The sequence below is a fragment of the Corella eumyota genome, chromosome 4, assembly GCF_963082875.1.
Source record: "Corella eumyota chromosome 4, kaCorEumy4.1, whole genome shotgun sequence".
Classification (NCBI taxonomy): Eukaryota; Metazoa; Chordata; class Ascidiacea; order Phlebobranchia; family Corellidae; genus Corella; species Corella eumyota.
Genome location: NC_137493.1, coordinates 11,129,931 through 11,153,760, shown reverse-complemented (window position 1 = coordinate 11,153,760; position 23,830 = coordinate 11,129,931). Strand labels below are relative to the sequence as shown.

The window sequence follows — 23,830 nt, the reverse complement described above, 5'->3', positions numbered from 1 at the left end:
TTCAACAGGCAACTGAGTAAACCTAACTTTTCACCGGCATCTTTGCAATACAAAACCAACATAAACAATGAGTAAACACTTCAAATATTAACCTCAATAAGTATCTACCACCTATTAAATTTTATTTGTGCGAATTTATTTGAGATTAAAATACATCCATTTATAGAAATTGTTTTAGTTTAACAACATGTAATAATTATAATTTACGCATTTTTATTGCAATTTACAATGCAAAAAACAAATATATTTTAAGCATATATAGATTATGTTTAAGCTATTTTCCACATGAATCAGTATTAAGCCTTTTTATTAAGGTTTTCATAACATTACAAGCAGTATTGGTTCGTCTTCTTCTCTGACACTGCTCGATTACATTTGGGGTTTTAATAACGTTCCTGTTGTTGCATTTCTGATTTTGAATGTAATTTTTAGCCCTAATGCATCGCCGTTCCGGGATAATCCGTTCCATCATCGATTGATCGTCAATCATGTACTTAAATCTAAAGTAAAAATTTCTAATTTTTCCACTGGTTTTTTTTTTATATATATTAAACCGGCAGTGTGGTGTAGTGCTCAGAACACTTGCTACACTACATGAGGTCCAGGGTTTAACAGTGATCTTATGTTGTAGCGGCTTCAGTAAGCCGGTTTAAACTGTATGAACTTCTACTAAACCAGCACTTAATCAACAGCATAAGCCGAGCAATTATAATCTATAATATCCCAAAATGTCACAGTCAACTCGAGACTGGGACGAAGTAACTGTTGTTACTCTACATTTAGGTCGCACATTCGACCTTTCCACATCGAGGATAAAGATAAAAAACAAAACATGTATTAATTTAATGTGAAAAAGTCGACTTAACAGTCTTAACATATTGGCAACATTTACAACCCCGAGCAGGTTTTGAATTGCCTATGTACATTGGCCTGAAAATTAAATATTGACCTAAAATTAAACCTAATTTTTTTTAGGCTCCGTAACATAGTTTATACCGTTTATAGCGCTTTACTCAAGAGCGCTACAGCATAAAGGCAATGGCGATCAAACACGTAACCTTTTTGTAGTAAAGCCAATTGTTTCAATCGCAACACCACTCAACTAATTTTCAGGCCAGTTAAAAATCGTTTAACTCGTGTTGTTAATTAGCGATATAAAGTTTAAGCAAACTTACGTTGTAACATTTCTAACAATTCTTTCCGGACTTGAAGCTATAATTAAAAGGGAATCGACTGTTCGGACAAAATTTCCAGTCTAAAAAAAATTGACTGGTTTGAAAAAAAAACATGAGCTTACGGTGTTAAGCTCTATTAGGGTATATTTTTTTTCGATAAAATAGTAACTTTTTGGTTATAAGTAAACCTTTTTTTAAGTTATACATAGAAAACTGCAGTATTCCCTTTTTTAACTAAAAATGGCCCAAAAAATAAACTTTTTTTCCGTATATATTTTTATCCTCGATGTTGGAAAGTCGAATGCACGACTTAAACATAGCAGTTACCCAGTCTCGAGTTGCCTGTTTGTACCGTTTATAGCACCTTACTTAAGGGCGAAACAGCATTGGATCAGTGGGGATTAAACCCACGACCTCATGTGTGGTGTAGCAAGTGTTTTTACCACTGCACCATGCTGCCTTATATTTAACTTACCCAATACCTTAGAAAGAGCAAAGCGACAATTTTAAATACTTACATTTGGAATAGTCTGTAGACGCCTATCCTCACATTGTGCATAACAATCTGATCTAATTTCAAATGTTTTAATTTGATTTTTAACCAAATCTTCAGGTTCATCACCTTAAAAAAAATAAATATTTTAATTTAAATTTCGTTTTACAATAATAATACTTTTTTACTTTGTGTTTTAGGTAAAAAAAAATTTTTTTTCTGTTTTTATATGGAAAAATTAATCGACCACAAATATTATATAGTCAATAAAGTTGAGTTTTTTACCTGCAAAAAGTACGTCAGTTACATTTCCCGTAAAACTTGTAAAAACTCCGTTTCCTACAGGATCGGGCACAGTTAAAACATTAACGATGTAAGCGTAGTTGCTGGAAAAATTAGACAAATTTTTAAACGACTGTATGTATCTAAATTTTACTTTAAATTATGATTAAAAATATATGCATTATATTTCATTGATTTAACAATTTTACTACACCACCCGGCAGCGTGGTGTAGTAGTCAGAACACCCAACTTTATACTACATTAGGTCCTAGGTTCGATCCCCACTGCTTTTATGCTGTAGCGCACTTAAGTAAGACACTATAAACGGTATAAGCTCCTACTAAACCAACATCTAATCAGCAGGTTATAATCTATATTATAGTAAACAGCGATTGGCAACCCAAGGCTGGGCCCGGAAAACGGATGTTCATTTATGTATAGGACGTGAAGTCAACTTTCCCACATCAGAGATGTATGTGTCTACCTTTGACAAGCTTTCGTATATAAATTAACACAATCATTTCCCTCTCCACATGAATGGCAAGTCCCGGCTTTCAAACACAAAGTTTTATTTTCCTGATCATCTCTTGGCCTAGCAACGAAAAAAATTATTTTATTTTGCAAGAAAAAAGAACATTTACAAATAAAACCTTCTAGGTCATATTTAAAATACTTTTGTTAAAGTGGTATGTTACAGAGTTTCGCAATTTTTATAAGTGATGTGTATAGGATGTTAGTATGGTTGACAATGAATCACAAAATGGCTTTAAGAGCTTTAGTAAAAGTCTGTGATACTTACAATTTAATTTTAAAAATACTGGGAAATGATTAACATAAAAAACAAAGTTACCATATTTTTTGTGTGACGTATAAAGTAGCAAGTCGCGTAGTGAATGTATACAAGCTGGTACTTTTTACGTCATCACAAACAGGGCTTCCCTTTTCTTTTTTTTTTAATAATTTCAATTTTTTTTAAAGTTGTATAACATAAAAAGTAGGCAAATTTATTGAAAGTTAAAGTCATTTTTGTGTTCAGTGACACCACCTTTATTAATTTTTGGGTATAAAAATGTCGCTAATATACAACTTTAAATAAAACTAAACACGGCAAAGCTTCTTATAACTTAAGCTTGCTTGTAATATTTCGTTACATTAAATACTTTTTGCTAACTTGAAATTAAGTCTTAAAGTTAAAAAAAAATAATTAAAAAAAAATTATTTGACGTCGAAGGTCAACTAATATCAAATTCAATTTTTTCATTTAAGTTTGGAGTAAAAATTAAGATAAGTTGACTAACCTGCAAACAGGACAACCCCCATCGGCACATTTACACAATTCAGCATTGCCCTCCTCGCACCCAGTAGTTTGTACATTCTGAACTTCGTTTGGTAAAGCGTAGAATATACCACAATGCACCTAACAATGCAATAAAAGTATTTTAAACACGTATCTATTATATATTACATATCTTATATAACAAATACTGGCAGCGTGGTGTAGTGTTTACCCTGGCCTTTTTACAAAAAAAACATTTAATTTCCTAAAAAACATTGACCGAAATTCTGGTAAAATTCCTGAATAAAAATTTTGATTTTTGAAAAAATCTCCAATGGGTTAAATTATTTTCGATAATATGAGTAAATATAATTTTTTTTGAACAATAACAAATTAAATACTTAATTACAATACCAGCCAATCGTAAATATGTATAAACTGGTTTCTAACAGTAATGTTGCTACATTTTCTAATATTTACAATAATCCCTTAAAAAAATAGAAATTATTTTAATTACTTAAAAAAAAAATTTAATTTACGTACTGCTGGTTCATAGAAATCATATACTGTAATTTTTGCCGGCTGGGGTCGATTCACTTTAATATTTTGAATTAAATCGAAGGTGATTGTTGTTTCGTTTGCAGATATGTCAGTGAGATAAAAAATAATATTTTGCTGCGAAATTTCGTAACGATCAACTAAAAAGTAATAAATACCATTATTTAAAAATCATTAATTAAAAGCACGAAGGTAAAATACCCCCAAAAAATTAACAATAAAATAGAAAAAATGTTTTTTTAAAAATTAAAGGCAAAACCTAACGGCCAATTGAGCTAAAAAAACATTTATATTTATCCTCAACGTAGAAAAAACATTTTTATTGCTTGGACATATTGCAACGTTCGTGACCCTGACCCAGTCTTTTAATGCTTTTGATAATTAAAAAAAAATTAACTTATAAATTATGGTTAGTGTAATTATTTTTAAATCACGTTAATTTTTAGTGTTCATATTAAAAAAAGGTTATGCTGTTGTTTAAGCTATCCGTAAACGCCGAGCTCAAGAGCTAATAAAGTGGTGCTGCTGCGGCTCGAACCCGAAACCTTTAAAATCGTAATTTAAAGCTCTGGCCGCAATATCAAGTGTTACAACACAGAGGCAGTTGGAATCGCACCCAAGACCTTATATAGTAAATCCATTTGTTTTTTATACTATTGCTAATAATAAAAGAAAGTTAAACTTACTCATTCCGTCTTTGGCAAATTCTCTGTTAATTCGATCCATCGTGGCTTGAACTGGTGAGAAGCCCGATAATAAACCAATATCAACAATCGAGGTCTCGGCTTTGATTCCCACTGGCTTCGAAACTTTTATCTAAAAATATTTTAATTTTAAAAGGTATTTAATAATTTTATTTTCTGATTTAAATAATAAAAACAGGTTAAAGCCAATATTAAAACCTATTTAAAACATGTAAAAACATACAAATTTAACTTAAAGGACTGCTTTGTCGCGATAATTTACCTGCGCACCACAAACAGAAGTTTTTTTTATTGTGAAGAATTATAAATTAAACATAATTACTTCGCATATAACCTATAATGTATAGCTAATAAGATATGCTGCGAATACTTTATGGCATGGGTAAATCACTCAGCGTACCAACTAGTCATTAGCACTAAAGGCCTTACCGTGAGTTGAATTTTCATAGGGTCCTCCTGCGTAACATTTACTTGTTGACTTAATTGAAAATGACAACTTTCTTCGTCTATAACACTTCTGTATACACATTTATATGAGATCGACCCAGCACCGGTTCCTATAAAAACAAACAAAAATGCATATACACTTACGATAAATCAAAATTTAGGAAAACTTAAATTAAAATGTTATTTTTTTCTGCTTTGCTTTAGGCATAGTATTTATAAATTAAATAGGTATCCTTCTAATTACCGAAAACTATTTGACCAAATGGACATTTTTCCGCAAACCAAATTTCGAAAACGACATTTCACCGAAAATCAACATTTTTAGTAATTAAAACCCATTTAAAACGTTTCATTGTTAAAAAATGGCCTTTTTTAAATGCATTTTCGGTAAATTTACAGTATTTCGTTGAAATGTGATAACCAATATTTAATAATAAATATTTGCTATATACCTGCTGCAGTTATGTCGACTCCTCCGCTAATCATTACGTCTTCTGGTACACTAACTTCTGTTTTAAACGCGTCCCCGCCAACAGAAAACGCAAACGGATTAAAATCCCATTCTGTACCCGCAGCGCTTTGTAATATAACGTTAATATCTATCACGGGTTGAACGGGCATCTAAAAGTAGTTTTATTATTTTAATAGTTTCTTTTATTAAAAAAAGATTGATTTGATATAATAACTGGCAGCGTGGTGTAGTGGTTAGAAAGCTTTCTACACTACATGAGATCCTGGGTTTGATTCCCGGTGAACTTATGCTGTAGCGCCCTTGAGTAATAAAACTCCTGCTGAATTATAGGGCAATTTTAAATTATCGGGCAATTCCTAAACTGCCACAAGTAATTTGAGACCGGGTCGGGATAACTGTTGCTATTCTTTGTTAATGTCGCGCATTTGACCTCCCCAAAAGCTTTAATAGCTATACATAAAGGTTAATTTTATTAAGCCTTCTAGTAAGGTAAGTTTAAATTAAAACTTACAACGGAATTAACCCACGACATGTATGCAGTGAGTGCTTGAAGTCCCATTATTGTATCCTGGGTCGAAATAAACGCCCCATCTTCGTTTCTCTGGCAAATCAGCCACAGCGCCATCTTGCGGGTGTCGTCCAGTTCGTCTTGTGTGACGCCTTCAAAAATATTTTTGTTTTAGAAATTATTTCGCCAAAAATGTAGGAATTTGAATAACGAATCGTAGTTCCCATTTTTTCTAATATCACCTTGAAGTAATATATCTTAGACCTTTATTTTTGAAGGTTAAAATATAAAAAAAAATGTTTTTTCTCTACGTAGAAACTTTTTTTTTGTATATAAATTTATCCTCAAAGGAGAAAGGTTGAATGCGCGACCTAAACATAGAGTAACATAAGTTACTTTAACCCAGTCTTGAGTTGCCTGTGTCTAGGATGTTATAGATTGTAATTGCACGGTTGTTATGCTGCTGATTAAGTGTTGGCTCAGCAGGAGTTTCAACCATTTGGAGCGCTTTACTCGAGGGCGCTACAGCATGAAGGCAGCAGGAATTGAACCCACGACCTCATGGTGGTGTAGCAGGTGTTGTTACCACTACACCACGCGGTGGTGATGCCTATATAAGCTATGAACACTTAGTTATTTAACTACATTTTTAATAATTTAATTGTGTTACCAGCATTTCTATTTCTTATAGTTTGAATGGTAGCAAGCAGGGCGTAGGCAGTGACCTCAACGTCGATGGCAGAAGGTTTTTTGTTATACCAATAAGCATCTATATCTGTTCCTTCTAATTCATCTGCTGGTCGACCTTGCCAAAATATTTTTCCATCATCAGTAGTTAGGCGTAGGACTCGGAGTCTAAAAAAAGGAAATTTTATAGGTGGTTTTTGTTTTACTAGCAATTTTTTTAACTCTAAATTTAGTTTATTTCTTAATCCAGAGATTTCGAGTATAATTCCCACCGACGGTTATTTTTTTTTTCTTTATCCAGAGATCCTGGGTATCATTCCAACTAGTAATTTTTAAAGCTCTAAATGGTGCTTTTTTCAAAACCAACCGTACTGAGAATGATTCCCACAGCTTCCCTTGTGTTGTACAAGCGGTAAGACTCATAGACCTTGTTTACAAACTAACTGCTAAAGCAAAAAATCTCTTTTTTTACCATGTCAATTATAAACTTAATCGAAACAGGAACTTTTACATTATATTAAAGCAGATAATAACAAGTAGGGCATGTTTAGGCTAAGAATGCGATCCTTTTATTGCAACAAAAAATTGAATAATAAAAAAAATCCTCAAATTATTTTTTAAAATTCTTTTCACCTTTCATTTATCTCTTTTCCGAAATCAGAATTAGGTCTGGCGAGCGAAAGAGCATAAGCCAAAAGTGCAATCCCGTACGGTCGTCCAACAAAGGTTGGGTCATTTTTATTGTTCTCAAGGTATATTACAGCGTTGGTTACGGCCGCTGGTATATCGTTAGTTGCCGCGCAATCGGCAAGATCTGTCTCTAAAAGGGCAATTACAATGTAAGCTGCTAACGTTACATCGCCGCCTACCGCTCCCTAAAAAGAAAAAAAAATAATATAACGAACAAATTAAATACGTAAAAAACACAAAAATTTACATATGTGGCTAATAATTATTAATATTTAATTTCGGAACAAAGTGAGTAAACGTCAATTTTACCCTTTGTTACAGCGTTTATGATTAACGGCTTAATGTAACACTTGGCTACACGAGGTCATAGGTTCGACTCCCACTGCTATTATGCTAAAAAGTATTTGATAAGAGAGTTATAAACAGTAGGAACTTTTGCTAAGCTAAAAAAACTTTTTAACTTTAATGTGCTGGTCGTAAAAAAACCCACAAAGTTATTGTTTATAATGACAACAGTTAAAAAAAGGTTTTCGATTACAATACCCTCATTTGTCTCATAAGGGGGGGTTTCTTTTCATCAAAATGGCCGTCCATTTCCTGTTCCCCAAGAAGCCAGGTAAGCGAGTTGCAAATCGGAATGACATCAATATCCATCTTATACAATCTTGCTTTTGTAAAAACTTTGTACCCGTAGGCATTAAGCCATGTGCTTGGTAAGATATAAGGAACGTTGGCCCATGGTAACAAGTTAGGGAAACTGTTGGATCGATAGTTTAACATTCTTGAAAATCCTTTAACAAAAATGATATTTTTGAGTTAGTAAAGATTGTACTTAAAAACTTATATTGTTTGAATCTATAAATTAAAAAAAAAATTAAATGTGTGAAATAAAATCAGTTAATAAAAAACAATTTTCCAAAACCAAAATTCTAAAAACGATATTTTACCAAAAACTTAGGTCAAAATATTTTTGAAAATTTAAAGGCAATTTTTAAAATAGGGTAGCAGGGGTTTACAAAAAGGAAATTATTGCCGGTGAAATGACGTTTTCGGTAAAAAGCCAATTTAGTAATTTAACAGTAATCAAGTGAAAATTACCATTTCCAATAATAACCAAGGATGCAGTGTATTCCGGAGTTCCTACAACAATATCTCCAACCTCGTCTTTATAAGCATGTACAAAAACATTCGGTCCAGTGTAGATCAAAATTTGTTCCCCACATCCAGTTGGTTGTCTAACAAAGGCAAAATAATCATATATGTTTTGGTATGGCTTTTGTTAAAGTGGTATATTACAGAGTTTTGCAATTTTGTAAGTGATGTATATAACATGTTAGTATGGTTGACAATGAATCACAGAATGGCTTTAGAATCTTTAAAAAATGTCTGTGGTACTTACAATTTAATTTTGAAAAATACTGGAAAATGATTAACATAAAAAAACAGGTTAAGTACTAAGTAGCGTAGTGAATGTATACACGCTAGTACTTTCTACGTCATCACAAACAGGGCTTCCCTTTTCTTTTTTTTAATTAATTTAAATTTTTTTTTTAAAGTTGAATAACTTAAAAAGTATGTAAAATTATTTAAAGTTAAAACCATTTTTGTGTTGAGTGACACCAACTTTATTAATTTTTAAGTATAAAAATATCGCTAATATATGACTTTAAGTTTGTTTTTTTAAAAGCAACTAATAAGATCTTAGATTTGATAACAAAAAGCTATGCCAAACCAGCTTTGTAAAAAGAGCTAAAAATCGTTCTTACTCTTGCTTCTCAAAGATTAGTCGTTTAATATCCAAAAAAATTAAATTAATCCTAAGATGGGTGAACAGAAGTTCCTATCTTAATGCATAAAACAGTCATTTAAAATCAAAAACAATAAAAGTGGTGAAAAAAAATAATCTATACTTTTAATATAACATTTATCATTAGTTTTTACCTTATTATATTACCAATATTCTGTGGTGATTTAGTAATAGGATCTGTCTCAATAGAAGGACCCAACAAATTGCCTAAATATAATTAAATATAAAAAATACAGATAAATAAATATACAATAATGAAACAAACAGTTTTCTTTTGAACAAAGCAGCAAGTTAACTTAAGTAACTGCCGCTATGTAAAATCTACTGACTCAAACACTATTCAGAAGGCAACGTTTTTAACAAGCAATATAATTTTAAATACGACCCAAAAAATTACGATGTAAAAATCTTAGTACCGTAAGCGTAAATCCAACATTGTCGTGACCCTGGCGAAACACTGTCTGGAAATCCAAAATCAAATCTAATTAACTGAACTGCATTGTTTCCACTCAAATCAACCGGTTGGGTTCCAAAATCGTTGTCCAATACTCCAGGTGGCTTGAACAAAAAAATATATATTTATCAAAAAAATTAAGTGACGATATATTTATTTTTAGCCGAGAGCGTGGAGTGGTGGCTAAAACACATAAATTTATACCATGAGGTCGTTGGTTCAATATCCACCGTTACCAGCTCGTAGCGCCTTTCAGTAAGGAAGAGTAAGGAGCTGCTAACTCCTGCCCACAAAATAGATAAATCACTGCTGTGAAAATCCGAGTTAACAGACCTAGCCTAGAGTGTTAAGAGACTAAATTTTGGGCTTTAAATATAATCCACTTTAGTAAAATGTCTGTACGGAAGCAGTGGAGATCAAACCAAGAACCACAAGTATTTTAACCTATACACATTACCGTCGTTTTTTTATTTATTTATTCTTAATGTGAACAGGCCAACATTATGACCTAAACAAAGAGTAACATTTGTTACTCCAGTCCCAAGTTGACTTTAGCAGTTTTAAATATAATTAAATAGAATTACCAAATAATTAACTGCCAGTTGGTTTTGGGCTCGGCAGAAATTTTTACCGTTTTTAGCATATTTACGTAGTGAAGTCAAGTGTTTTAACCACTACACCATAACACACATTTTTTTGTCGACCCGAATATAACAATAAAAAAATGTGTAGACATTTAAAAAAAATATACTATATACCAATTTACCTCAACAACTATTTCTTTTTGGGTTCTATCCATCTGAACAAACAAGTTCCTCGCTTCGTTTACTTCGATAGCTCGTATCTCGATTATTCCTCTTCCCTGGCGTAGTGGAAATATAATAAGATTTGCCGAGTTGGCACCGTTAGATGGCGCGCTTACTGCAGCAATCGTTACAAAGTTATCCTCTGCCAAAAAATAAAAAAAACATTGAATTTTTTTTTAGTTTCTGTCTTGGTATCTAAATTAAAAAAAATATAAAATAAAAATTCTGTCTGTCCCTTTTTATATATATATTTTTTTACCAAAAAAACTCTCTTTCTTTTTTTTTTTTTGTTTAACTAACCCATAACTTAAGACAAAAAAATCACAAAAATGTTAATCAACTTAAAAAATTAATCAAAAAACAATTAATACGAACTTGAGTTAAATCTTGAGCAAAAAATGTTATCATGTTTAACTTGTATGTGAATCTGCAAAAAAACATTTTTTATATTTCTTTTAGATTAAGGTTAGCAAACTTTACAGTCTAATCAAAGGATGACATTTTTTTGTATGAATTTATTCTTGATGTGAAAAGGTCGAATGCGCGACCTAAACATAGAGTAACATTGGTTACTCCGACCCAGTCTCGAGTTGCCTGTGGCAGTTTGGGATATCATATATAGAATATAAATGCCCGGTAATTATTTTGCTGATTAAGTGCTGGCTCAGCAGAAGTTCATTCCGTTAATAGCTGCCCGTAAATTTGTTACCCTAGCACAGTCCACAGAAATACGAGATTACCATAGACCTAAACTGTTAATTGGTTGTTGGTTTAACAACTTAGTAATAATACCACTTTGTTTAAGGGGATTATAACAGCAACGAAAAACGAAATATTAGACATAAAAATTAATATTATTATTAAAGGCAAGAAAAATATTAGACTTTATTAGAAAATTATTAGAAATTATTAGATATAAATACCCGAATATTCGGGCAGAAAATACACTAGTTTATAATGTACATTTTGTTTTTTATAATGTACAACATTTAATCTTTTATTTTATTAATTTCTATTTGGTATATGTCTGAACAGCAAGATTTAAAAAAATGTTTTAAAATTCTTAAAAATTTCAGATGATAAATAAACAAATTAACATATAGTTATAAAATTTTACAAATAAATCTAAAAATTATATAAGCTAAATTACTAAAACAGGGTATGAATTATTGTTTAAAAAACGGTTCGCTAAAAATGAAGTCGCATTTTTAGAGCAATTATTAGGTCCAAGTCATAATCTTCGTTTTTTAGTAACACTTGACGCGCTGCGTGGCATTTTTAAAACATATTGTTAAACAATTGTTAATAATATTTCGCACAAAAAACGAAATATTTTTGATTTTATTTTTGACTTTAAGGCTGTGTTATGTTTTTTAAAAAAATAAACAAACTAAGGAGCAAAATTTACGCATTGCCAAAACATGGAAAGTTATTAAATGCCCTATAGTAACCTACATTTACGCTGGATTATGTTGGTGTAATTACATTAGTGTGAAACCGGTTTAAAATAGATCGTAACAATACACAAATACACACAAAAGTTTTATTATTGCCTAAACCTTTTTGGTTGATTCGCTATTTCTAATATATTTGTAAAAAAGATTTGCTAATTTTAAAAAACGATTCGCTTTTAGCAAATAGCGACCCGTTATTTCGTTCCATGTAAAAACTCACTGATTGAATCAACATTTCCCAAAGAGCCAAATTTCAACACAAAATTTCACTAATTTTTTTTTTAAATGAAAGCCTAATTTTTTAAAAGAGTTTGGTGACCATGCCATAATATTCTATAAAATCTTCGTGTCAACATCAATACTTTTGGCATGTTTTAAATCATTAAATTGATTTTGTTATTTTTTCCCGTCGCATTGTTGTAATATTAATTGTATATCGTATTTATTATTTACTTTTATCAAAGCGCGAAAAAACAAAATAAAAAAGAGGGTAGGGCAGGCAGAAATTAAAAAAATCAGCAAAATAGCATTTTTGACTAGGCCTATAGTAAATTTAATACAAATAGTCCAAAAAAGCATCAAAACCCATATTGCTTGTTTTCACGTTTTTTTTTTATCAACAAAAATAAAAAAAATTCTCACTTACATTATCAATATCTTCTGCTCCATAATTAAAAATTGTAACACGAAGGTCTGCCTGCTCACGTTCTTTGAGTGAAAATGGAGCAAAAATTTGCACAAACACATTTTTAAATACTCTCACTTCTTTGGGTTTTGCAACACAGAATCCATCTTAACAAAAAATTCATTTTAAATAATGTTCGTTTTTTTATAACTTGAAAAGGTTTTTGTGATTAAATAATTTAGTCTACAATTTCCGCTGCCAGCATGGTTTAGTGGCCAGGGTGCTACATGAGGTTTGGAGTTTAATCTCCACTGCTTTCATACTGTAGCGCTCTTAAGTAAGGCGCTATAAACGGTATAAACTCCTGCTGAGCCAGCACTTAATTAGTAGTATAATTATAAGGCAATTATATACTATAATATTCAAAACTGCTAATGGCAACTCAAGACAGGGTTAAGGTAACTAATGTTACTTTATGTTTAAGTCGTAACAAACTCTTTTTCTAAACTTACCGCTATTTTCTGCCATACCAACTGCATCAACATCAAAAGTTGTAATGCTGTCTTTAGCTCTAACATTTACTAATAACCGTCCCACATCATTACTACAAAAAAAAATTACAATTTCGGAGTTTAGTTATCAAACAATTATATCAGGCATTTATAAATAACATTTTAATCTAATGAAACTTTATGTCTAGGCCTGTTGACCCACCACAAAAAAATACCGTTTAAGTACCATTGGCCCCACATCCACAAATGAAGGGGTAGGAAAAGTTGAACCTAGGTTGTCATACCAAAAAAAAACAATAGGAAATGGAGATAAAACACAATTTTAAACCATAGCATCTTTATGGTCTTAATTTTAAATTTAACTTACAAACTTCTGCTGCTGAAAATCAGACTTTCATCAAAATCACTTCTTTGTTGTTGATCACCAATTGCTTGAATATCTGCTTCTCTAATATCCACTGATCTTCCAGCTGATACGTCCTCCTCTCTAGAAAAACGCGATATACAATTTATTACTTACATTAAATAACTAATAATATATATTTTTTATAGCTTTATTCTCGATGTGGAAAGGTCGACGTCACCACCCAAACATAAAGTAACAAATGTTACCCCGACCAAGTCTCAAGTTGCCCTTTTGCAGTTTAGGATATTATAGATTATAACTCCTCATAATTATAAGCTGCTGATAAGTATAAGCTTAGCAGGATAACCAAGGACCTCATGTAGTAAAGCAAAGAGTTCTGACCACTTCACCACGCTGACAGTTAATTTATATATCTAGTAATAAGATATACATAATGTAAATCACATTAAGGCCTAAACAGGTTTAGTGACAGTTCAGTTCAACTATTTTTGATAAGTAATAGTAAATACAAGAGGCGTGGTCTAGTAGTTAAAACACTTGACTTTACAAAATAAGGACATTTGTTTGATTCCTACTGTAGTGTCCACTTTAAATGGTGCAAACTCTTGCCAAGTTCAAAACCAGTTGGCAGATTAATTATCAGATAATACCAGAAGGCATTTCAACTGGGTTGGGGTAACAAGTTATTACTAATTTTCCTTTCACCTTAAAAACAAAGTTACACAAAAAACAAATTGCGTAACAAAATAAGTGTTGGTATTTTTTAATTACCGCTTTTCTGTAGCGTCTTTGCAGCTTTCTAAAAACTTGTCGTAACACTTTTGATTCTCAGTAAATAGTAAAACTCTGTCTCCCCTTTCCTCACAACTCTCTCCCGTCTTTAAATTTCGTTTTCCGTCGCGTTCACACTCAAATAAAATTCGATCTAACAAAAAAAAAATTTAAATGAAAATAAGACAATATTTAAAGGTGAAATTTATTTTTTATTGCTAAACGTAGTTTAAACCAAAAAAATGGCAGTTTATTAATTAAATTACAGTTAATGTGATAGTGAATATACTTTATTTCACTACATGGGGTTATGGGTTTAATCCCTACTGTTTCCATGTTAGATATAAACTTATGTTAAATTAATAACCAATGGGCAAATTGATTATCAGGCAATTACATAATATCTCGAGCTATTAAAGTCAACTCAATACTGAGTTAGGGTAACTGTTATACTAGATTAAGATCGTGAGATCAACCTTTTCACATCAAGGATAAATAAAAATATTATTATTTTGTTACCTAGTCTATCTTTTTGGTCGAGTGCTTGCCTTTTTTTTCTCCTATTATTTTGATTGCATTTAAGTGAAAATACGTCAGGGGCTTCTACAGTAGTTGTTGTAAGAGTAAGTCCAGCTTGCTAAAATAATAAAATTTAACATTTTTAGTCACACTAGTTGGTACCTTTTCATTGTCGCAATATGGTCACAACTCTCACCTAATATTTGCCCTTGATAATTAGCCCGCTTAAATGTTTTGAATTATAAATTAGATCTGGTTCACCAAGCTTATAAATATTGTTTATCATGCTTCTTTATATATATAGTTGGCTAACTTTAAGTCCTAAACATAGGCTACATTTGTAACCCAAACCCAGTATTGAACTGACTTAAGTTGTTTAAAATATTATTAAAAATGTTGATTTCTAATAAGGCGCCAATAGGCGAAATGCTTAGCAGGAGTTTGCACCGTTTATAAAGCCTTACTTAAGACTGCTAAGAGATGGAAAAAGTGGAAATTAATCCAACAATCTAATGTTGTGTAATTAGGTGATTTTTTAACTACATCACAATGCTGATAAAACACCACTAAATATAAACTTTAAAGTAATGTTAACACTTTCAGTCAAACCTTATTATGAAAATGAATCAAAAAAATGAATGACAAAAAAAAAATATATCATAATTTATTTACTTCAAAAACGCTTTCCGAATTTTTGCCACCACTTCTTACACATCCCTGATCGTATTCCTCCATTTCATTAAACATATGTTCTCGTGTTAATCTGCTTTCTTTGTATAAGAAATAAGCAGCTCGATCCACACCTATGAGTGTAACACTACCACCCGGTGGACCTAAAAGTTGTATAAAAAAAATTGATTATTGTCATAATATTTAAACCATATAACTAATCTTTTTTTTCCATCTTCTATAAGAATGACAGCGTTAATGTTGTGATAAAAACACTTGCTACACCACCATGAGGTTGTGGGTTTAATCCCCACTGATCTCATACTAAAGCGCCCTCGAGTAAGGCACTATAAACTCCTGCTAAGCCAGCATTTAATCAGCAGCATAATTACCGGGCATTTAAAATCTATAATATTCCAAACTGCTACAGACAACTCAAGACTGGGTCGGGGTAACTAATGTTACTCTATGTTTAAGTAGTGCATTCCACTTTCCACATCAAGGATAAAAATATATATACAAAAAAAAACATTAACCTTGAAGTTCAAAGGTAACTTGGCCACCAGGTTGAACTTCATCGTCAACAACTGATAAAGTGACTTCCTAAAATTATAAAATAATATCCATCTTCGTAAGGCAAAATTAAGTGTGTTTTAAGGTAAAAAAGTATTTTATAATTTTAATTAAAAGCTATGTCGTAAATATTATTTAAGTAACAAAGCTTTTGTGGTTTTTAACCCACACATATCAATGTTGGATTTGGTAACCACGTCATAACATACTTAAAATATTTATGTTAACATTAATACTTTTGGCATGTTTTAAATCATTAAATTGATTTTGTTATTTTTCCTGTCGCATTGATGTAATATTAATAGTATATTGTATTTATTATTTACTTTTATCAAAGAAGCTTGCTTTTACAAACTTTGTTTATCTAGTTTATTAAAAATAATTTTTTTATTGTAATAAAAACTTACCGAACTGCATTGGTCTACAATATCAAACCAACGTGAATTGGAAACCACTTCTTTGCCATTAAAGTAATATGCAACTATTCTAGCAGAAGGGACCATGTCAGAGGTGATAGCAACAGCCTGGGACAACTCCCTCGATTGCACATCTGAAGGTGTTACCCCAGAAAACACAATCGTGCCCCGGGATAAAATCTAAAATACATTTTGAAAAACTATTTTTTTTTTAATTTTGAAACAAAAAATTATGGGTAAGATCGCATAATTATCAAAAACAAAGTTAAGCAAATTTATCTTTAAACTAAAGTTATTTAGTGAATGTTAGGTGATGTGTTGGCTAGTACAGTTGGCTCTATACAGAAGGTTCCTAGCATAAAGCCTACTGCTTTCATGTGATGAGCCCTTGATTATAGCACCAAGCCATTGGTAGGTAATTATTATGCAATAATATCCCAAACTACCAAAAACAACTAAATACTGGGCTGGGGTAGAATAGGTTACTCATTGTTTAGGTTGTGAAGTCAACTTAACAGTGTTAAATATAAATAACATAACAGCAAAACAATTGTATTTTTGTTTTTTACTTTATGAAAATGCACTGAAAATTTACACTAAAAACTAAATAGTTAGGAATTTAACTTTTTGTAAAAAAAAATTTTTTTGTTACTACTTACGTAATATCTTATCTCAGTTGCCTGTTTATTGAAACGAAAAATTGCAAACACGTTAACTTGGCCCACACTAACTAGTGGTGGAAATTCAACCTAAAAATATAAGCTAAATTTTAAGAGTATATATATATAATTTAAAAAAAATAAACCAAATTATGTTAAAATTATTAAAAGTTATATTTCGTTTTGTAATTTCTATAACAAAGTATTTTAAAGTTTAATTTTGAAACTATAAAAATTGATATTAGAAATTTATATAAATTCAAAATTTGATGCAAAATACTTGTATATAGCTTTGTGTTGGAGATATATAAGGGGAGATTAGAAGTGTTTCTCTTGCTTGATCTTCAGCACTAATACCAGCTTCAGTTGTTCTTATCATAACCTCCTATATTAAAAATAACATATACAATTTTAGCCAAAATTTAAACTTAAAAAAATAAGACTTTTTGAAATTCTATATAAATGTTAATTTAAACTTTAATTTTCAATAAATAGCAATTAAACGACTTATTTAGAATTATATAATTTAACAAAAAGCAGCAAATTTTTTTAAATTTATATTACCTGATCATCTGATCCATCAAACAAATGTTGGAAATTAACTTGACCCCTTACATCACTGCGCGTGAGCATGGCAACACCGTTTGCTGAAATGTTATTATAACGTTTCAGTTAAGAATAAGTTTTGGAACATACATACATCACTAAGTACCACTATATTTTGGTTATTTATTTGTTTTTCACCTGTTATTTCTACTGATACTTCTTTGGGAGCTCCACTGATCGAATCAACAATATCAAACTAAAAAAAAATAAAATATGGTTTAAATGAAATCATATTATTAACAGTTAAAAATAAATCTCTAAAATAAAATCTGTTAATAATATAATTTCATTTAAACTAGATGTTATATTTATATACTAAAAAAAACAAATAATATGTCGATAAATTAACAAACTTTTAATATATAAATGTTAATTTTTAACACAAATACTAAAATATTAAATACAAGATACAACCAGCAGCGTGGTGAAGTAGTAAAAACACTTGCTACACCATACACGGTCGTGAGTTCATTCCCCACTGGTCTCATGCTGTAGCGCCCTCGAGTAAAGCGCTACAAACGATATAAACTCCTGCTGAACCAGCACCTAATCAGCAGCATAATTATCGGGCAATTATAATCTATAATATCCCAAACTGCCACAGGCAACTCGGGACTGGGTCGGAGTAACTGATGTTACTCTATGTTTAAGATTGGTTCTCTTTCTATTATATATAATAGAGCTTTACAGATAATGTTTTATATATGGGTAGTATATAGCCCCTTTTTTGAATATTTGACTGTCAATGCATAACAGTTTATACAATTACCTGCATTGCATAAATAATAGAAGGTGTATAAAAATTAGAAAGTCGTGATGTGTCGATGCGGTATGGTGATCTTATAAATAGAATTTCAGGTGATCTTGTAGATTCTACAATTCCTTCAGCTAGACCTAAAAGTAAACAAAAATTAAAAATTTTATTAAATTAATATATTTTTATTGGCATAAGGTAAATAAATAATATTTTAAAATTATTTTTTTTTACATTTTATTTAAATTTGATTAGCATGTGTTGATTTTAAGAATAATAATTTAGCATTAGATAAATGCTAGAAAATGCCTAAGGCTTTATGGTATTGTTGTGCCAATAGCTAAATGTGATTTTTTAATCAATTTTAGCTAAACTAGTGTTATTATGTGTAGCAAAAAAATAAACAAAAGTAATCTTTTCTTGGTTATATTTTGAAATATTTTATGAGTCATAATTTGTCTGCCGGCAATGTTATGGCAATGTTATGATAAAAATGTGCATTTTTTGCAAGGCTATAAATTAAACATATGGATAATGGATAATTCAACTATTGCCCACTAAGTTTCTTACACATAGATTTACCCCTAATGTATTTGGCTTTGTAAAATTAAATTGGGCATTATTTTAATAATTTTTTAGCTCGACAAAGTTATATCAGCTAGTGCCTTACATAAATGTGATATGACATATACCTTTGTTTTAAATTTAAAATGAACTTTATAATAAAAAACAGATAACAATATTAAAAAAATTGTACCATTGACAGCTGCATCGATGATAAGAGCTCCCTTGTCCTCGATTAAAGTTTGAATATCCACACCAGGACCTAATGCATCTTCTATATCTTCAATAGGAACTCGAAATCTTCTTCTACCAGCTGAGATTGCGGTCTAAAAAATTTTGTAAAATATATTTCATTACGATTGTGCATTTTATACATTTAACTTATCTTAAAATAGAATTAAAGTTTTAAAAATCTTTTTTTTTGTATATATCTTTATCCTCGATGTGGGAAAGACAAATGCGCGACTTAAACATATAGTAACATCAGTTACTCCGACCCAGTCTCGAGTTGCCTGTTGCAGTTTGGCATATTATAGATTATAAGTTGCCCAATAATTAGGCTGCTGATTAAGTGCTGGCTCATCAGGATTTTTTAACCAAAAGTTGTAGGCCTATGGATTTAATCCCTAATGCTTTTCAAGTTGTAACAGTCTTGAGTAAGGAAACATAAATCATAGAAAATAGCCTTAAAAATATTTTTTGATAATGACATACAATACTGTCGTCACTAGATGGTCTTTTGTAAACCTCCCTCGAAAATAATCCTCCAGCTGAAGTTTTTAATTTGACTGAAACATAAACATTTCCGTCTACTGGTTCGCCATAGCTAAAAATAAAAACTATTTTTAATAATTTTGTTCAAACATGAAACTATTTCATATGCAACCATTCTGACAAGATATAAAAAACCTAATTGAAATTTTAAAAAGTTGTTTTCGAAATTTATGTTTTTGAGCAAATGGTTATTTAGTTAAATGGTTTTTGGTCACATAAGCATATACCAAGAATACTTACCTATAACGGGCATTTACATAAAAGACAAAATTTTCATCATTTTCCAGAACAAATCCTTGTTCTAATTCAATTGTAACTTCAAAAGTAGGTAACACTGCAAAAAAAAACATTGAAAGTTTTAGAACTTGAAGTTATGATCTAGCTAAAACTTAACAACAGGTTTATGATCTGAAAACATTATTAATATTAATTTTCAAAACTGTCCAAAGCACCTCTCGATTGGGTTGGAGGAACAAATTACCGCAGGTGCTTAAGTTGAACTACCCACATTAAGGATAAAGATTTACAAAACAAAATTTCAGGTACAATAATTTTTTGGGGAAAACTTTTGTATATACTTTTTTACAATTTGCAAATGATACATTTTCTACTTACCATATGTGTCTACTCGAAAATTTATGCTTTCAGAGGTTTCATATTCCTAAAAATAAAAGCAACTCACATATTTACAGGAAATTAATCAAAAACTAGTAAAATGGCCTACAATACAAATGTGTAATAAAAAACAAACTGAGACTATAATTTTTTTTAAATCAATGCTTAAAAAAAATTTATAAAAAAATATATGGGTAATATATATAGCTGTACCTCTTCACTATAGATAGCTTCTACTATCCAGTTTCCTGTTTGTGGATATATTGGAAGATCATATTCAGTTTTAATAGGATTTCGATCTTGCCTTAAAAATTGGGGCTGGGTTCGCATAACTCCAATCCCATCAGGTGTCTATTATTATACAAATAAATATCAAGTATTTTATTTTTTATTTTTTTCAATTTTTTTATCTTTGATTGGGAAAGGTTCACTTCACAGCCTAAATATAAGGCAACATCAGGTACCCCAACCCAGTCTCGAGTTGCCTTTGGCAGTTTAGGATATTATAGATAATTTTTTTATTAATAAAGCTGCTGTGAAGTATTGGTTTAGCAGGAGTTCAACCATTTATAGCGCCTTACTTAAGGGTGCTACAGCATAGGAGTAGTGGGAATTGAATCCAGAACCTCATGTAATGAAGTCAAGTGTTCTGACCACTAAACTATGCGGCAAGTATTTTATCTTTTTGCTAAAATCATGGGTAAAGTGTAATGGCCTAGCTTGGACCATGTAAAATTTTTTTTATCAGATTATACATTTTTCTTTAATTTATCTATTTTACTGTTATGTGTGATTTAAGATAAAAAAACAAAAAAATTTGAAAAAAATAGAATTGGAAGTAAAAACCCATGAGATATGTGGTCCCGGGTTCTAAGCGTATTTTTAATTGTAATTAAGTCTATTTTATATAAGAAAAACTATTTAAAACAACTTAAAAAATACTTTATTACAATATTTTTTATTTTAATTATTATATAGTCATTGGAGGTAATTATTGGACGATTTTGACAAACTTGGCCATAAATTTTTTGTTTTAAACTTTAAATCAAATATTTTTTGTTCCTAAGATAGTGTTATCATTCATTATTAAGAAAAAATAGTATTTAAATCTCAATCTACACACGTTTGCCTAAAATTCTAGATTAAAAATGTCCAATAATTACCTACACAAATGGGGTAATTACTGGACACCGTGGGGGTAATCGTCGACTAGTGTTAACAATTGCCACATTTTAAAATATTTTTGTGATAAAGGGGGTCTTTTGGATAATTTTAGGCTTCAGGCAGTCTCGACGCAAACTTTTTGTAGGACTATCAGAATCTTTAGAAAACGGCTTAAGTGCCTTACCCTAGTAAAAATTTCCCTTTTTTAAAGAATTGTCTACATAAATTCTTTTTTAGCGTCTTCCATTTCATTGTAGGTTATATACCTGCAGGCTAAACTTTTAATATCATTTAAAGTTAAAGCAAATTTAGCGTCAAAGCAAATTTAGCTTTTAATTGTTTGTATTGAACGGTGTTAAATACAGGCTTTACACCATGTTCTGAGGGAAATGTACCTTCATTACTAAGATAATATTAAACTGTTGATTTTGGTATGTTATATTCTTTGGATAAATTTGTTTGTGTTCCTTTGATAATTCCTGAATTGCACTTTTTTTAAGCCTTTAGAGGGGGGGTATATATTTTCTTGGCATTTTTATTTTAAATTTATTTCTACCCCAAATTATTAATACACCTTATTGCAAAAACCTAACAAATTAAAATCTGTTTATGTTTTTGTAATAAGTGTGACTAAAATTGACTACAAGGCTTATTTTTGGCTGTTAAAAGCAAATAAAATGTATTCACAAGTGTCCAATAATTACCCCCAATTACAATAATAGGATGGAGGTAAACATTGGACGCATTTTGTAAAGAGTGTAATGAAGATAGAAGTTTAAATTAGGGCCTTATAGAAAGATCAGTGCATTTTTAGTTAGTGTTGCCAATCTGAAAATTTAGTAATTTAAAAATTTTGTAAATTTTAACAATTTACTTTTTGCCTTTATTTTCGAAAAAATCTAAATTTTTTTTGAAATTTTAAAAGTGCGTATTTTTTTTCCAGGCAATTTAGATTAAAAAAAGTGACATTTATTTAAACCTTATAATATAGACAATGTTCTGGCAAATTATAGTAAAAAGTGGCAACCCTAAAAATATTTGGAATGGTGTCCACTAATTACCTCCAAATTTTAACTGTCCAATAAATAACTCCATTGACTATACCTATTTATAAATTATTTTTAATATGAAAATTGTATATATATATATATATATATATATATACCTTTATTATAAACTGAACTAAAACTTGTCTTTCTGGTGACATTTCTTGATTGAGTGGAAATGCAATAATGCTGACAGTTTCTGATGGTCTAAAAACAATTTTAAAATAAACCAAACAAAACCGAAATAATTTAAAATAATTTACTGATAATTATATTCTGGTTAGTTAAGTTTTTTACTTGTAAATTGGACGTTCTGTAACGATGAAAAAATAACCGCTGCGCTTGCTTAGAAAAACTTCTATTGTTTTAGTGAAATCCATATTACTGTTAGTGACTTCAACATGAAATTCTATTTTTTGTCGGTTTCTGATGTCAAGGTTAGCAAAATGTGTATGTCGAATCTATAATTTAAACACTTTATTTTTATGATCCATTTTAATTTAAAAAGATCATGATAAAACTATGCACTTAAGTATAGTAGGCTAACAATTTATTAAAAAAATATTTAAAAAAACAAATTCAAATTATGATACCATCACAGGTATTTCTATTGGATTTGCAGCTGTTTGTTCATTTAAAATAATAGGAGGTTCCAAGTGATTAATTTGTTCTTGGCGACTTGGTAAAATAAACGAGTAACTAGATATAGTTCCTCTTGTGTAGCCATGTAGATTTAGTATTACTGTCTCTGTAGCATCAATTCGAAAAGCTTTTGGAGTAACTATAGTGTAGTCAAAACTAAAAAAAAAATTAAAAAAATTGATATTTATTCAACTAATTTCAATTTAAAAATTAAATATATAGTTACCATAAACTTGTAGTTATAATTGCCAACAATACAAAAACTATTGACAAAAATTGACCAGACATGTTTGATAGTTTTTGTCAAACAATATTGTAGTTTTTGTTTCATGTTGGTATTTATAGCCTTATTTTGTTTGGCATTTAGCTTATTAAGCCATTCCCTAAGGCTATACATGTTTACCACTGCTGTACTTCTTAAAATTTGTTTTTTATCAACAGATTACATATATCAGTTTGATTATGAAAAAAGGTCAGTTTCATAAACATAAAAGATTCCATTGCCTTCGAAAATGATTTAATCACAATCTTTAAACTTTCTGTCTTGCTTGCGTACTTTTTTGTCGGTTTCTGCTGTGCCTAAAAAAACTTCCAGCAGCTGAAAGCACTTTCGAAAACGCTTTCTTTGCCGTTAAGGTTAACTGGTTATAATTTTAACATACAGATATACGATTAAATTTTAGTATGTGGTCGAATACAGCTAAAATCGTAATTTGCTAAAATCATTTTGTTTTTTAAAT

General features: G+C 30.3%; 1 protein-coding gene across 1 annotated transcript; it reads right to left on the bottom strand.

Annotated features, from left to right (window-relative positions):
* Nucleotides 1-134: 134 nt before the first annotated feature.
* On the bottom strand, nucleotides 135-23,388 carry LOC145751156 (complement C3-like). Its single transcript, XM_082567252.1, has 41 exons — nucleotides 23,317-23,388; nucleotides 23,042-23,246; nucleotides 22,746-22,909; nucleotides 22,568-22,655; nucleotides 20,452-20,589; nucleotides 20,239-20,284; nucleotides 19,864-19,957; nucleotides 19,564-19,675; nucleotides 19,043-19,175; nucleotides 18,301-18,425; nucleotides 17,670-17,727; nucleotides 17,490-17,572; nucleotides 17,206-17,310; nucleotides 16,926-17,015; nucleotides 16,258-16,446; nucleotides 15,814-15,880; nucleotides 15,281-15,441; nucleotides 14,609-14,726; nucleotides 14,090-14,243; nucleotides 13,319-13,438; nucleotides 12,952-13,043; nucleotides 12,461-12,606; nucleotides 10,736-10,787; nucleotides 10,321-10,502; nucleotides 9,517-9,658; nucleotides 9,235-9,307; nucleotides 8,392-8,528; nucleotides 7,837-8,084; nucleotides 7,237-7,478; nucleotides 6,587-6,771; nucleotides 5,920-6,068; nucleotides 5,389-5,557; nucleotides 4,919-5,046; nucleotides 4,472-4,601; nucleotides 3,771-3,925; nucleotides 3,250-3,368; nucleotides 2,436-2,543; nucleotides 1,954-2,054; nucleotides 1,694-1,797; nucleotides 1,176-1,255; nucleotides 135-500 (listed from the first exon to the last, which is right to left on the bottom strand). The coding sequence occupies exons 1-41, from the start codon at nucleotides 23,376-23,378 to the stop codon at nucleotides 275-277; spliced, it is 5,280 nt and encodes a 1,759-aa protein (XP_082423378.1). The 5' UTR covers nucleotides 23,379-23,388; the 3' UTR covers nucleotides 135-274.
* Between the last annotated feature and the right edge of the window lie 442 nt (nucleotides 23,389-23,830).

What these genes read in the sequence shown, in the direction of transcription:
- LOC145751156 (XM_082567252.1), bottom strand. Translation starts at nt 23,378, where the DNA reads ATGTCTGGTCAATTTTTGTCAATAGTTTTTGTATTGTTGGCAATTATA. An exon ending in CAATAGAAATACCTGTGATG is followed by an intron (nt 22,910 to 23,041) that starts GTATCATAATTT and finishes TTTAAATTATAG; the next exon opens with ATTCGACATACACATTTTGC. An exon ending in ATTTTCAGCAGCAGAAGTTT is followed by an intron (nt 13,044 to 13,318) that starts GTAAGTTAAATT and finishes TTTTTTTTGTAG; the next exon opens with TAATGATGTGGGACGGTTAT.